Genomic DNA, 15,490 nt, shown 5'->3' with positions numbered 1-15,490 from the left:
GAATTTTTGTATTTATTCAAACATTTTTTCCCCAATCCTGAAAAATAGAAACATCTCAATGACTACCAAAATAAAAGTTCTGAAATGCCATGTATGGCCAACTCTTCTATATGGCTGTGAAAGCTGGACAATCACTAAAAACAGTTAAAATAAAATAGAAGCAACAGAAATGTGGTTTCTTAGGAGACTGCTGAGAATATCGTGGAAGGAAAAGAAATCATATGAGGTAGTACTTGATGAAGCCCACGTGGGACACTCACTGTCAAAAACAATTAGGAAATGACAAATTGTGTTTAAAGAAAGGGTCTAACAGAGATTTGTTCCCACCATTATTAAGTCCTCAAACATTGGAAAACGTTTGAATAACCATACAGTGTTGAAAAAGACTTCAAACTCATGCCATGCCATTGTCTTTCCTTTCTTGCTACGAAATAATTGTTATTATTGTCTTCAACTTACTGATACAGATGCGTCATGACACTGTTGAATCAGGCACTTGCCAATTTTTGGGCATGGGAGTTATTGGTATTGTCTTAAAGCTTGTTCATTTGTCTTACTTTTAATGAAAAAATACCTGTGTACCTTGAATAGAAGTCGAGATAATTCTGATTGAAGGAGGTGGAGGTCGCTTGGTTCCAGCGGTAGAATTAGCGAGAGAATGGCTGCCAAATTCTGGCGACTTCCATAGCTTGAGAGTCCTTGGAAACTGAACATTTACATTTTGTGTGCCTTTGATTAAATTTTTTCAGTAAAATCCACACAGAAATGTTTTTTAATGGACATAAAATGGGGTGAGCTAAAAACATAAAATTTGATTAAAATTGATTAGCCTGTGGAAAAATGCAGTTTTCTTCGATTTCATTAATTTGACGACTGCCTGATTTAACCATGATGCCTCACAAATGATGTGGTTTTGGTGTAAAACATCTATAAGGACAACTCTTTAACTTGAACTTTTCTTACTCTCATTTCTTTACAGGGTGTAATTGCAACAACCATGCATCCCAGTGTCACTTTGACGCTGCCAAGTTCACCGCATCAGGGGAGGTTAGCGGAGGTGTGTGTGACAACTGTATGCACAACACCAGGGGCGTCAACTGCCAGGACTGCAAGAAGTTCTACTACCAGGACCCCTCCAGGGACATCAGGGACCCAGAGATCTGCCAGCGTAAGTTCGCCGTCTCTGTAAAATAACAAACTTTTCGGTCATTATGTAATATGCTGCTGTTGGCCCTAACTGGTCATTAATGTAGTTGTAGTTGTTATCTGTCCAGTCTGGTTATTATTAATAAAACTTACGGTCTGTATTTTGTTTTTATGTGAGTCATCCAGTTTCCTTTTTGAAGATTTTAAGTGGGTGGTTGGTGGGTGCTCTTGTGTGGTTTGGTCCTTCTTTCCCATGAAACATCTGTCGTCCTTATCTCCCCTCCTTTTTTTTTGTGTATGTTACTCTCTTGTAACACATAATCAAATCTATTCTTCGGCTCTTATATGACCTTATTGTGTTGCAAGTGCCATAAAACTCTTACTAATACTAAAGAAGATTTTAACCAGACTTCTCTTGCTTGAAATGTTTAAGTCTGTGTTAAAGTCATTGAGAGTGGTTTCTGGTACTGCTCTTTCAATTCCTTTTCAGTTTATCTGTTGTGAGTGAAATATGTTCCTTACCCTGCCATCAGTAATGAAGTTCAGCTCAGCAACAACAAAATACACTGCACAATAAGCAAGGAGTTTGTGTATTGATTTATTCATTGCTTTATCTTTAAGATAAGAAGCTCATTAGATAAAAGACCATATTCTAATTTGTCCCTCGTTAAAATAGTGCACACAAATAGGTTAATAAAATAGGTTAATGTGTTTCCTGTTACTCATTATTTGCTGATAGTTCTGTCGTTGGGATTTTGAAGATTTTTATCTATCTTTCTACAGCTGTTTGCGTATTTACTTTTCTGGTAATTTTTCTCTTGCCATGTTGCTTTATGAAGTCTGTAATTTGAAAAAAAACCCCCATCATTTGTCAATCTTTTTCATTGTCTTGGATAGTGCATGTAGTTGCAATTTTTTTTCTTGAATGTGTGGGGGGTTTGATTTTGATTCACAGTTAATTTTTAGGTATCACTACTTGATTCCTTTTTCAGTCTAACGATAACTTGGTTTGATTTGTTGCTTCTACTTTGTTTATGATTTCATGATTCCTTCTTACATTTTCTTGAATTTATTTACTGTCTTACCCTCTCCATGCACTAAATGATTGACACTCTATCAGTGTGTTTCTCTTCACTCAAGCGAGCAAAATCAAGAGGTGCAACTACTTCTCAGGTTAAATATTTTAAGATTTTCGTGTCATTTATGAAGCACTTTGTGGTTGTTGGTGGGTGCTCTAGTGTGGTTTGCTCCTTCTTTCCTATCAAACATCTATCGTCCTTATCTCTCCTCCTTTTTGGTGTTTGTTACTCTCTTGTAACACCTGTAATCTTCTGGCGCTCATATGACCTTATGCAGTTGCGGAGCGCCGAAAAACCTCTACTAAGATAAAGAAACATCTATCGTCCTTAGCTCTCCCCCTTTTGTGTGTGTGTGTCTGTGTGTGTTACTTTCTAGCAACACCTCTAATCTTTGGCATTTATAGGACCTAATTGTATTGCAAATGCTGCAAAACTATTACTAAAACAAACCAAAACCGCTGTTTGGATTGAATGTTTAAGATTTAAGTTTTATTTACGAACCACTGTGTCTCCCCAGCCTGTGACTGCGACTCGTTTGGCTCGGAGCAGAACGGCCTGTGTGAGCAGGTGACTGACGAGATTGCTGGCACCGTGGCCGGCCGGTGTCGCTGCAAGGCCTTTGTCAGGGGACCACGCTGTGACCAGTGTGCTGACAACTACTGGAACCTGCAGAAGGACAACCCTCTTGGATGTCAAGGTAAGAATAATAGATTGCATTTATATAGGGCTCTGTCCCATATGAGTATAAGCCCTGAGCGCTTTACATCACTCACCGTGATCATTGAGAGTAAGCTCTGGGCGCTTTACACCAATCATGTGATCACTGAGCGTAATACCTCATTCACACACGTTAAAACATTTCACGATAACAAGGTACAGTAGGGCACAGATAACACGAATACAGAAAACTGGAAATCACCTTCTTCTTCTTCCTTCTTCCTCGTTCTCGATGACAGCAGCTACACAGTCAGTCCGATGTCGCGCACAAACTGTGCAGTTCGCTTCAACTCTGACAGACTGCCATAGAGCTTTCTGGAAATCAAGGATAGCTTGTACAATTTGCTGTTTTGAGTATTTTGTTATGTGGTTTACCAAAATTATGGATGTGTTGAACACACATTTGCCAATCACTGGTGTGTTTGAGTTGTCTGTGATCGACTGTGTGTGCCTTTTTGTTTGTGTCCCCCTCCCTCACTGATGGGTGGTTGCGAGAAGTTGTGGTGTGTTGTGTGCGAATAGCAATCGTCTTTGTTTTTACTGACATTTTTGCTTCCTGATGGTTCGGTACTTTCTGCCTCATTTCATCAATTAGTATCATGGATTGTTGGCAATCTTTTCTAACAGGCTCCTAAATGCTATTCTCAACCGTCTTTAAGTACAAAATTTCACTGGGCTTTGTATGTCGCTGTTATGACAAAAGTACAGATACACTTTTGGGTGATTGGTGGGTTCTCTGGTTTGGTTTGCTTCTTCTTTCCCATCAAATATCTTTTGTCCTTATCTTTTCTCCGTATGTTATTCCATATTAACACCTCTAATCTTCAGTACTTATATGACCTATTTGTGTTTCAAGTTCTTCAAAACTATTACTCTGTTAAAAATAAACAAATACACTCATGCACATACTTTTTCTCTCCTCACTCACTAACTCTACTTGCTCCTTCTCTTCTCTCCGTGACGAGTCATGTGACTGTCACCATGACAACCTCATTTACAAATGTTTTTGATCTCAACAAGAAATTTGTTGTTGTTGTTTTCAGCTTGTACGTGCAACCCAGATGGCACTATTCCAGACCTAGGGTGTGATGATGAGACCGGCCTTTGCAGATGCAAGCGTTATGTCACTGGCAAAGATTGTGATGAGTGCTATGTACGTACTTTAATTAACTCCTAATCTCTGGCAAGCCGCTGGCAGCGGCACGAGCATATTCCCTTATGACGAATTCTATGTCAAATTACTTTTCGGCAATTGCTGAAAACAGGTCTCTAGTTTTACTGGGATTTTATTCATTAGATGAAAAACTATCGAAATAGGTTCACATGTTTTGATTTAATGACCAATTTAGTAACATACATGTCAACTTTAGATTTGTACCAAAAAAAGGCCCATGCATAGAGGGTTTCTCCCCCCCTCCCCTGGAGATAAAGAGAGTTAACTGATGAAATGTTCTAAGGATTGTTAATGGATTGGCTTCTTTTCCAAGCTCAGAAGTGCACCTGACTTAGAAATATGTACCTTTAGTTGGCTTTCTTCATGAAAGTGCTGGTCCAGGCATCTTACTGGGTTATTAGTTGATTTTAATGACTGTTTATTCAATAATTTCCTGTGACAGTTGAAAATCCTGAGGCCTAAGCTTCAGCAAAATGAAAGTAAGAGGATTGAAAAGACATTTGCCTTGGCACAATGATAGTGGAGAACTGTGGCAGGTTATACTTCTCCTTTTCCACACTAGTCCATGATTTGTATCCTTTCTTTTTCTATTATGAGATATTAGGGAGTATCTCCCCCCAGCTTTTTAGAAAATAAAGATGTTGATGTTTGACACCCCCATCGACACTATTAAGATCATAAAGGAGGCAGGCATCGATCCTACCTGCACAGGCTGAGAGGGACCGGCTGCTGTATTTATACTCTATTGCATATGTACAACAACGTGTGAGTTAATCTGTTTGTTTCATCTCTACTGATCCTTTACCCGTTTAGCCTGGCTTCTACGGTCTGAGTGCTGATGACCGCTACGGCTGCAAGTCCTGTGACTGTGATATTGGCGGAGCTGTCCGCTACACCTGTGACCAGGCTACTGGCCAGTGCGAGTGCCGGCATCACATCCGTGGAATGCGCTGTACTGAGGTAAGTCTGGTGTTTATTCGTTTTGTTTTTTTAAAAAGCTTTTCTCCCTATTTTCAAGGCAGGTCAGTCATTTATGGGGAATACCACCGTTTTCATGTTTACATGTGAAAGTCATGAGTCAATGTTAGAGGCCCACGAAAAAATTCGGTGAAAAAAATGTTCAATGATTTACAACAGGATTTACCTTCAGATTGTGCGATAAATGCCTTTTTAGCTGTACCGTGTTGACTGCTGAGGTGATGTCCTGTTCTAAAGTTGTACCTTAGGAGGTTTAATCATTTTGAATTAGGCTGAAGTGGTCAAATATTGTTTCCAGTACAAGGGCTTTCCCTGTTTGATCTTTTTCTGTGAGTGAAGTGAAGATAAATATCTGATGTTTGTGGTTGAATAGTATGTGGGTCCAAATTAATTTTTGCGTAAAAATTTCTCCAGTCTTACAACAACTTAGTTTAGATTTGACTGGTTTTAAGCTATTCGTTGTTGTTTTTTTTGTCTTATGTAGTCAGGCAAGAGAATTATTGTAATTATCAGATTTCTAAATAATATGATGTCATCTTTAGTGAATAAATAAATAATATTATTTGTCAAATCATTCAACATTGAGTGATTAAATATAAGACTTTATTATAAAATTTCCAACCTTATGCCCATTTGGTTAGTGACTCTGAGACAACTGTTTTGTTATGAGAGGAGTTGAAGATTTGTCTATTTATTCTTCAGGTATGCTTTTTATTGCTATTTTTTCTCTCCTACTTTGTGATGTCAGAGTACATGTGACCCACACTGAGTCTTACTTTTGACGTTTTGTTTTCAGGTTGATCCTGGTTTCTTCTTTGCTCACCTGGACCACTACAAGTTCGAGGCTGAGTACGGAACTGGCAGCGGTGTAAGTTGACTCTGGTCTCTTTTGGTTTACTCCAAGATTTGTTAATGTTTATCACTGTGCTTTTTTAGCACGGCACATCATTTAGTTTGGGGATTTTTTTTTTGTTCTGTGTCCTGATTTGGTTCAGAATTTATATGTAAGTTACCTAGAAATAGAAATAGTAAATGTGTCAGCATGTTACTAATTGTTGTGCGTCAAATCTCAGTTTGCTAGTCGGGAAATGTGACTTTATCATGCTGATTCTGAAGTAAACCATAACTCCCGTCCAACAACTTTTATGACATTCCACAATAACAAAAGGATTATATTTTAATTCTACAATATGAAAATTGAACTTCTTAGTGACTTTTCGTGACTGTGAGTGGATCATGTGTATAAAATTTTGTTTTTTTTTCTTTCTCAGAATGCTCGTGTGTACATCAGGGAGCCGGTGGCTGGATCTCCCAGCTACTGGACAGGACCTGGCTACATGAAGGTGACAGAAGGAGACAGCATCGAGTTCACCGTCAACAACCTCCCATTCAGCACCTACTACGACATTGTCGTCAGATATGACCCAAGGGTAGGACTTTTTTTCCTTTTAACTCTTTCACTGTTAGACCTGCCCCGATATCCTACTAATCAGCCTGAGACCGTCTCAGGTCAGGGATATTTTAACCCTTTCACTGCTGAGGTGTTTTCATTTACTTTTGTACAGACGAGTCAAAATTAATGTACATTCAAGAGAGATTCAAACAAAACCATAATATCGTGTTTCACCTTATTAAGGATAGGCAGTCGCTCAAGTTGCAAACAGTGCATCTGAAAAAGTCTTCAATAACCTAGGAGAAAAAAAAAAAGGCACTGAACCAGTTTGGGTGAGCAGAAGTGAATATTATACATCTACCCAGCAGTGAAGAGGTTAAAGTTCTTTTTAATTTATATTTTTACATTGTCCACTTTGGGAAGGTATTACAGACACCTGCACATTTCGCCTCATCTTTTGGGTGTTTTTGCTTAGTGGGAGTTTGCTTTGATAGATTTTTAAGGTATTGTTTTGGACGCTTTGGTGGCAGATTTAATTTTTAAAGTCTGTAGCATATAAAGCTGTTATTGGTGGAGGGTAGAAGGCTTGTAATTTCGAAGTTATAATTTTTTTTAATGACACCGTCTACATTGTACCACACGTGAGTACTGTTTTGCTATTATAGATTTTATTTGTTTTCAGGAACCGATTATTTTACAGAGTGAATCTGTTTTTTGTATTACTTTATTAAAAATCTAAAAATACCTTTGCTTTCACCTTAAAGATCATTGATATTGCCAAAAAACCCCCCCAAACAAATGGAATTGTTTTCACCTGTGAACGAGATTTTTTAGTCTTGCAGTTATCGATTGGTTTTTCAGGCACAGATGATTGTCCATTCCGATAAGGATCAAGGATACTTTAGTTGTGGAATTATTTCTTTTGTTTTGTAAAACAATAAAGCTGTCCAGTCACTTGATAAGAATGCAGTAAAATAGGTGTCAACAGTTACTTTGTTCTACAACACATTGGGGTAGCGGCACATTTTTGACATAGTCTTTCTCTGCTGTCTAAAATTATTGTAAAAATAAGTGACCACTTTGCCTTCTTCATGCAGCTTGAGGTTAAAAGGTGAGAAAGCTTTCTTTTTGGGAAGGTTACACATTTTATTGCGTTCTTGTTTTAATTTTTGTGAGCACTCATACTGTTGGAATGAATAAGATTTTATGTTCAATTTCTGGTTGGGGGAGGAGAAATACTCTTTCTTTACATACTTTGCTTTGCATTTTGGTTTGTTTTGTTTTTTGTTTGTAATTGATTTTAGATTATCAAGTTCTATTCATGCTTTCTCAGTACACTTTTCATTCTCTTTGAACGTTTTTTCTGTTTTGGTTGTAACTTGTCTGTCATCTTGCTTATTACATATTATGAAATTTTGGAAAAATGTGTCTGAAATCTTGTAGATTTTGTGTGGTACAGAATTACACATTTGCAAGCCAATGCATTTACTCTGTTCATGATAAAAGATTTCTTTTCTTCTCTTTTTTCTAATTCTTATTTTGAAAAAAATAATGATTCCTTTTATTTCTTTATTTGAATGGTTCCATTTAAACTATTTATTTGCTTTGAATGGTTTAAAGAAGGAGAGGCGTATCATGCTTTAGCAATAGTGCTGTTCTCTGTTAAAAAATTGGTGAATTTTAGTAATGATGCTGTCCTTTTTGTTCCCTTTTATGCTGTTAGAACTCATGAATTTAGGGTGCTTGATTTTGAAAATATGGATGATGAATTCAAATTTTTGATTCTATGGTATCTAACTACTGATAATGTTTTAAGAAATATTGAGTCTGTTATTCAGCTGGGGGGAAAAAAACTTCCTATACATGTTCAGCCCTCTATGTTCAATAAGAAGGCGAAATGTTTCTGTATTAAATTTTCAGTATGATTAGTTATGTGTTTAATACTGCTACACTTACAATTTCATCAAATAGAAATTTTATAAATTTGGATGCAGTTCAGTCAAGTTGATGTCATATTTCTTTTTCATGTGGTTTGCTTTTGCATTGTATGTTGTGAAATTTCAATGTGTTGTCTAAGCATATCGTTTTCTGTTTCTCCCTATTTCTCGGGGTCTCTACCATATGCTTGAGGTGTTATTTCTTTTTCATGCTGCTTCTTCTTTCCTATCAAACATAGATCTATAGTCCTTATCTCCCCTCCTTCTTTTTTATGTTTGTTACTCTCTTGTAAGTGGGTGGTTGGCGGGTGCTCTGGTGTGGTTTGCTTCTTCTTTCCTATTAAACATCTATCGTCCTTGTCTCCCCTTTTTCTTTATGCTTGTTACTCTCTTGTAACACCTCTAATCTTCTGGTGCTCATATGACCTTATGCAGTTGCGAACGCCGTAAAACCTCTACTAAAACAAACATGTGGTTTACCTTTGCGTTGTATGTTGTGAATTTAGAATGTCTAGTCTAAGCATATCGTTATCTGTTTCTCCCTATTTCTCGGGTTCTCTACCAGATGCCTGAGGTTTTTGAAGACGTGAGAGTGACTGTGATCCGGCCCAACGCGGTGGACCCTGATGGTCTGTGTGGAGACTTCAGTCCGAGGGATGATCTCAAGACCATGTCACTGCCCCCAGGTTTGTCTCATTTGTGAGGCATCGTGGTGAAATCCGGCGCTTGTCAAAATAATGAAATGAGAGAAACGGGCATTTTTGTGGCCAATGGGCAATTTTCTTTGTTTGGTTCAACACCTTTTCTGTCCATTTAATAACACATTTATGTATGAATTGTACTGATAACCGTTTAAAAAATGTAAATTTGCAGTTTCCAAGGACTCTCAAGCTTAGGAAGTCACCAAACTTTGATGGCTATTTTTTCACTAATTTTACCTCTGACACCAGTTTTCAATCGTAAATATCTTGACTTCGCCAAGTGCAAGACGAATGAACAAGCTTTAAGATGATACTTATAACTCCAAATGCACAAAAATTGACGAGCGCCTGATTCCACTACGTCGTGACACAATTGTCATACACAAGGTTATAGGTAGGGGGGTTCGAAGTTCAGCTTAGCTCAGCTCTGCCCAAAGTTGTGTTCATGGGAAATCCACTTTACTTGTAGTTTGATTTATTCACTGTGTAGTATATCAAAGGGCTTGCAGATGTATAATCTTGTGGTCTTTAGCAAAAACTTGAGGTCCTTTGGGGGGGGGGGGGGGGGGGGGGAGGATTAGGCGGATCAATTTGTCATCAGATGTGTATTAAAAATTTGTATTTTTTTAAATCTGTAGAATAGGCTTGGCCTAAGCTTTTAAAAACAAAATAACAATTAGAACGATGGGTTGTCCTTATCTCTCCTTTTTTTTGTGTTTGTTACTCCCTTGTAACACCTCTTTCTTTGTTAAAACTAAACTAAAGGGAATAGGCATACGACTTGTAAGAGTTAAGGACAACCTGACCATGTAGTGTCAGTTCCCTTGATTGTCTCTTCCTCTGAGGGCTTTACTGGAGCTTCTGTTTTCTACCCCATCAGGCGCTCGTTTCCAAGTTGTGTCCCCCCCATCATGCCTGGAGCAGGACACGACATACACCGTCCGCATTGACTTCAACACTTACATCTCTGGCCGCCAGAGCCCTGAGGCTACACTGCTTATTGATTCTGTAAGTAATGAAGGAGTCTGGTTTGTGTTGGTCAAGTGAAGTTGGAAACTTCAGTTACTCTGTCTTCAGATGAATGTTGAATCAAGATATCAATCCTTAGGCTTAGCTACACTATAACAGTGTTATGCATATGTATTGAATTGATGTGTTGATAAAACTAAAAACTGAGACTTTGGTACAGGTTGACAAGTTTTGGCTTTGGTGTAATTAGACTGTGTGGACTTGCATGGGCTCTTACTTTCAAGCAAGGACCTGAGTACAACAACAAATTTCATCAAGAAATGTGATTACTAGAACTCAAGAATACTCCTATCTGTGAAGCTATTTTAACAAGAAAGAAGAAACTTTTCGACTGTTTTTCTGGAACTGCCACATATATTTAATGCACAACTCGTTTTGCTCTTTCTTTCCTATCAAACATCTATCATCCTTATCTCTTCTCCCTTTTTGTGTTTGTAATTCTCCTGTAACACCTCTAAATCTTCAGCAATTATATGACCTTGTTGTGTTGCAAGTGCCGTAAAACTCTTACTAAAAAAAAACATGTCCATTCTCAGATCCTGTTGGTGCCCAGCCCAGACTACATCCCCATCTACCAAGGCGCCGGACTGCCCGATTACATGAAGAACGAGTTCTTGTACAGCCGCTGCGACGTGCTGCAGTTCCCCTCTCTGAAACAAGAGCTGCCCGAGCAGTGCCAGAGACACACCTTCTCCATCTCTGCTGTACTGCACAATGGAGCCCTTGGTGAGGGAGAAGTTTGGAGATGTTTGGTAGAACTTACTCTCTCGTGCTCGCAGACTTGGCACTTTATGATGATGGCAGGCATAATAATAAATATAGTAGACTTTGTGTAACACAAAGGCATTTGAAATGAAATTCTGTTAACGTGAAAGGTTTTCAAACCCCATTTCCCCCAACCCCCACATTCTCTATGCGTTATAATTTCCCTAACGTGAAATCTGCTTACCACAAAGAAATTCTCTGCTCCCTTGAAATTTGTACGAAATTCTCTGCTCCCTTGAAATTTGTACGAAATTCTCTGCTCTCATAAAGTTTGTATTATCAGGGTTCTACTGCTCATTTATGTCCATTGGTATTCATGGTTTTATTGAAACAAATTCGAGGTTATTAAATGTGACCAGTGTTGATGACCGATACTCTCCTGGTAAAATGAAACATTTTTCCTATCAGGTTTCAAGATGGCTGCCATATAGACCCTTGTAATGTATAGATGTATCCATGATATGGTATCTGTTGCTGTCATGATCAGATGTCACAGCACCATGTATAATATATGGATATATAGATAGGAGGTGGTGTGTGTGCGTGCATACTCTTGTGTGTGTGAGACAGACAAGTAGATAGATAGACAGAAAGGCAGACAGACAGACAGAGAGAAAGAGACAGACAGAGGAAGAAAGGGAAGGACAGGTAGATGCAGAGAGAGAGAGACAGTCAAAAACAGGAATGGAGAGAAAGACGGGAAGGAGAGAGAGAGACAGACAGACAGACAATGAAAGACAGAGAGCAAGAGGGGAAAGATAAAACTTGAGCCTTCTTCTTCTTCTCAGAATGCAACTGCGACGTCACTGGATCTCTGAGCCTGGAGTGTAACCCGAGTGGAGGACAGTGCGAGTGCAAACCCAACGTTGTTGGCCGCAGATGTGACCAGTGTGCTCCAGGGACGTATGGCTTTGGGCCCAGCGGCTGCAGGCGTAAGTTATGGTGGTTGTCAGACTATAGTAAAATAGGTTGCATTTCTTCTGGACTTTCTTCCTCTTTTTCGTTTTGAATCCCAACTCCATCTCTCCAAAGATTTTATTATACACAACGAGTCCTTTTATTATGTTTGGATGTAAATGTTAGTAAGACCCCCTTCTTTGTTGGTTTTCTGGATAGGCAAAATTTTAAAATCTTAGAGAAGAAAGAAGAACAATTTACAGTACCCTTTCTATTTATGTTTTTATTATTTGGGAGTCTCTTTTTGGCTCACTATGGTAATCGTGACAAGCTTCTGCCTTTTATGAAGGAGGGTGAAGGGTACTGCTAGCAGCAGGTTGTACTTCTTAATTTTTAATTAAAAAAAAAATTTTTTTGGGGGGGGGGGGTAGGGTTGCTTTTTTTTTCCAGCCTACAGTTATCATGGTGTTACTTTCTCATAACACCCTGATCTTCAGCTGTTGTATGACATTTGTGTTGCAATTGCTGTAAAACTCTGTTTCAAAACAATTACCCCCCTCCCACAGCATGTGACTGCCATGAGTTTGGTGCCAGGGACAACTTCTGTGACGATAGGACCGGTCAGTGTACCTGCATCCAGAACGTTGGAGGCCGCGCTTGTGACCAGTGTCTTTTCGGCTTCTGGGGCTTCCCTCAGTGCCGTCAATGCCAGTGCAACGGCAACGCTGATGTCTGCGACCCTCTTACTGGGGCCTGCATCAACTGCAGAAACTTCACGTCTGGCAGCTTTTGTGAAAGGTGAGGAAATACTGAACGGAAATACTGAGTGGTTGGGGGATGCTGTGGAGTGTTATGCTCCCTTTTCTGTCAAACATCTGTAGTCTTTATCTCTTCTTTTCTTTGTTTGTTACCTTCTTGTGGTAACACCTCTAATTTTTGGTACTTAAATGACCTATTTCTGTTGGAAGTGCTAGTAACTCTTTATCTCCAGGGAGGGAGTAAACCCATTGTGCTGGGGCCTTCTTTTGGTACAGAATCTAAATGTTGACGTCCAAGTCTCTAAATTGGTCATTAAATCAAAACAAATGAACCTGTTTTGAATGTTCATCTAATTAAAGAACTTTCGGTATAGAGACCTGTTTTTGGCAATTGTCTAAAAGTAATATAACGCCAAAGTTGTCGTAAAAGAATGTGCCCGAGCCGCTGGCAGCGGTTTGCGGGAGATAAGGTGATAAACTTACCAAAACTAAACTAAACTTAACAGATAGTTGCCAATCTTTTTGTTTTTAATGTAAAGACCAGTCTGCCTGCCATAAATTAGATTCTTAATGATTGATTATTGATTTTGTTGATGATCAATGGCATGGTGAAGCAGTAAAAAATCTATTCCATTTCTCCAAACGTAGGTGTGAAGATGGCTATTATGGAGACCCTCGTATTGGTGCTCGTATCCCTTGCCGACCATGCATGTGCCCCGGAGGCCCGGGCAGCCCCGCCCAACACGCTGACACCTGCAGCTTCGACCCTCGATCTCAGCAAGTCTTCTGCAACTGTCGCACTGGATACACAGGTAAGGGAAAATGTTCTGGTTAAAGTTAAATGAAAGTTTCTTAAAAGAAAAGTATAGACCCATCAACCGTAGAACAACAGCCTTTGCACTTAAAACTGGGATTCCATGTAGAAAAGAACCAGAAAAAAGTGGGCGGTTGGCGGGTGCTCCAGTGTGGTTTAATCCTTCTTTACTATCTAACATCTATCGTCCTATTCCTTTGTATTTCTTTACTTTGTATGTTACCTCTCGGTAACTCCTCTAATCTTTGATACTTATTTGACTTATTTGTGTTGCAAGTGCTTCAAAACTTCTTTGTAAAAATTAAACTAAAAGATCGCCATAATGGCCCTGAGCTCATTGTGGGCTTCAGATCTATCTTTCAAACGGTGTCCGTGGTGTTGCAGTTGGCTGCTCGCTGTCACTTTCAGGAGACCCAAGTTTGATTACCGAGTGGGGGGGGGGAATTTTTGTCGAGTATCTTGGTCTTTCTTTTGGGATGTGGCGTCGGTGGCCTAGTGGTGAGGTTGCGTGTTCGTGGGTCCGAGCCGTGGGCCCGACGTTGTGTCCTTGGGAAAGGCACTTTACACGAATTTTCCTCACTTCACCCAGGTGAGAATGGGTACCCGGCCATAGATAGCGAAAGATCTTGTCAGTATGTTAGTGTTTTAGCGCCTATAAATGGCTGCTTGCACTGTATGCTTCCCAGGAAGTTGAGGTTGTTTCATAATGCTCTCAGGTCTGCTGGGGTAATAGTATAGATTGTGAAGCGCATAGAGCTTGCTGTTGCGCTATACAAATGCTATCTATTATTATTATTTATGTTGTATCCCAGGTTGGCCCTGACAGGCAAGGTTGGAAACCAGCCTCCTGAATTTATAAATTGTGTCCCTGGGGACGCAACAACGCTTTCATTCAAATTAAAAATTCATACACCTTCCCCCCCCCAGGTGCCAGCTGTGAGTCTTGTATCGAGAACTACTACGGAGACCCATCCCAGGTGGGCGGCCAGTGCCAGCCCTGCGTCTGTAACAACAACATCAACCCCGACGATCCGGGCAGCTGTGACGGCAGCACGGGCGAGTGTCTGCGCTGTCTCTACAACACAGAGGGATTCGCCTGCGAGCACTGCAGAACGGGCTACTACGGAGACGCGACACTTCAAAACTGTGCACGTGAGTATTCTCTCTAATTACAATTGGGGATGCTATGATAAGTAAAAAGATCACTGTAAAAAATTTGAATAGTTCTGGAAGATAAGAAAAATTACATTTCATAACATAATTTGAGACGCGCAAAAAAAGTGTTTGACCTAAATTGGCGGATACACAATTAGAATCGGTCATCAGAAATAAATACAGTCTAACCTGCCTTTACGGAAACCTGTATAAAACGGAAACCTGTCTTAACGGAATCTCCCCACTCCCCCCTTGATATATTCCTCTTTAATTACCAGTATAAAACGGAAATCTGTCCAACGCGGAAACAGAAAGAAAAATCCGCTCCCATCCGAGGGTTTCACCTGTCTAAGATGGAAAATGTTTTGCCCACTCAGCCCTGATTTGAAACAAAACTCGCAAGTTTGGTTCTGCCAGCACTAAACTTAACGCTAAGGCCATGCCGCTGGGCGAGGAAGGGGAGTAGGGGTGCTATTTTTCGGGGGTAGATATTACCCCATCATGTGAGTCCTGAGCGATGCAGATGGTCAGGGTAGTGTGGGTGTGAAATCTCACGACTGCCCGTGAGAGTGCTAGAGTAGCGAGCTACTACGCAAACTTTCCTGGGTAGCCAGAAGCCAGAGGTGTGAAATCAGATTGACCAATGCCTGCTTCCCTGATCGTACGGCCAGCCGAGAAAAGAGTTCCTCGACTCGTTCTTACATGATGGCAGTGAGGGGTGGTGTTGGTGGGTGGGGCTCAGGGTGGTATCAAAGGAGATGTTCAAACGTTTCTGCTTTTAGTAGGTCAAACAACGGTCCTATGAAAGGCAAGCACTGGTGGTAATTGGATTTATAGTAAGACTGACGCATGTCATTATCAGACAGGATAGCAATTGAGAGGTGTGAAGTTTTGACCACTGCTTGCCGATCGGACAAGCGATCCTTGATCCCACCGGCTGGGCCTTT

At 40.0% G+C, this 15,490-nt stretch overlaps 1 protein-coding gene across 1 annotated transcript in view; it reads left to right on the top strand.

Moving 5' to 3' along the window:
* Positions 1-15,490, top strand: part of LOC101849415 (laminin subunit beta-1) — a gene marked incomplete at its 5' end in the record, with an annotated part of 77,256 nt that overhangs the window by 48,082 nt on the left and 13,684 nt on the right. Inside the window, 13 exon segments of the mRNA XM_005110359.3 lie at positions 980-1,168; positions 2,743-2,922; positions 3,986-4,095; positions 4,930-5,076; positions 5,891-5,962; positions 6,366-6,524; positions 8,990-9,110; positions 10,006-10,133; positions 10,691-10,880; positions 11,708-11,851; positions 12,383-12,614; positions 13,223-13,386; positions 14,316-14,540. Of these exon segments, the coding sequence (XP_005110416.2) occupies positions 980-1,168; positions 2,743-2,922; positions 3,986-4,095; positions 4,930-5,076; positions 5,891-5,962; positions 6,366-6,524; positions 8,990-9,110; positions 10,006-10,133; positions 10,691-10,880; positions 11,708-11,851; positions 12,383-12,614; positions 13,223-13,386; positions 14,316-14,540 (2,061 nt within the window).

Source organism: Aplysia californica, unplaced genomic scaffold (genome assembly GCF_000002075.1).
Source record: "Aplysia californica isolate F4 #8 unplaced genomic scaffold, AplCal3.0 scaffold00879, whole genome shotgun sequence".
Lineage (NCBI taxonomy): Eukaryota > Metazoa > Mollusca > Gastropoda > Aplysiida > Aplysiidae > Aplysia > Aplysia californica.
Note: the sequence above shows the minus strand (reverse complement) of the source record. Positions and strands in the feature narration are given on the sequence as shown.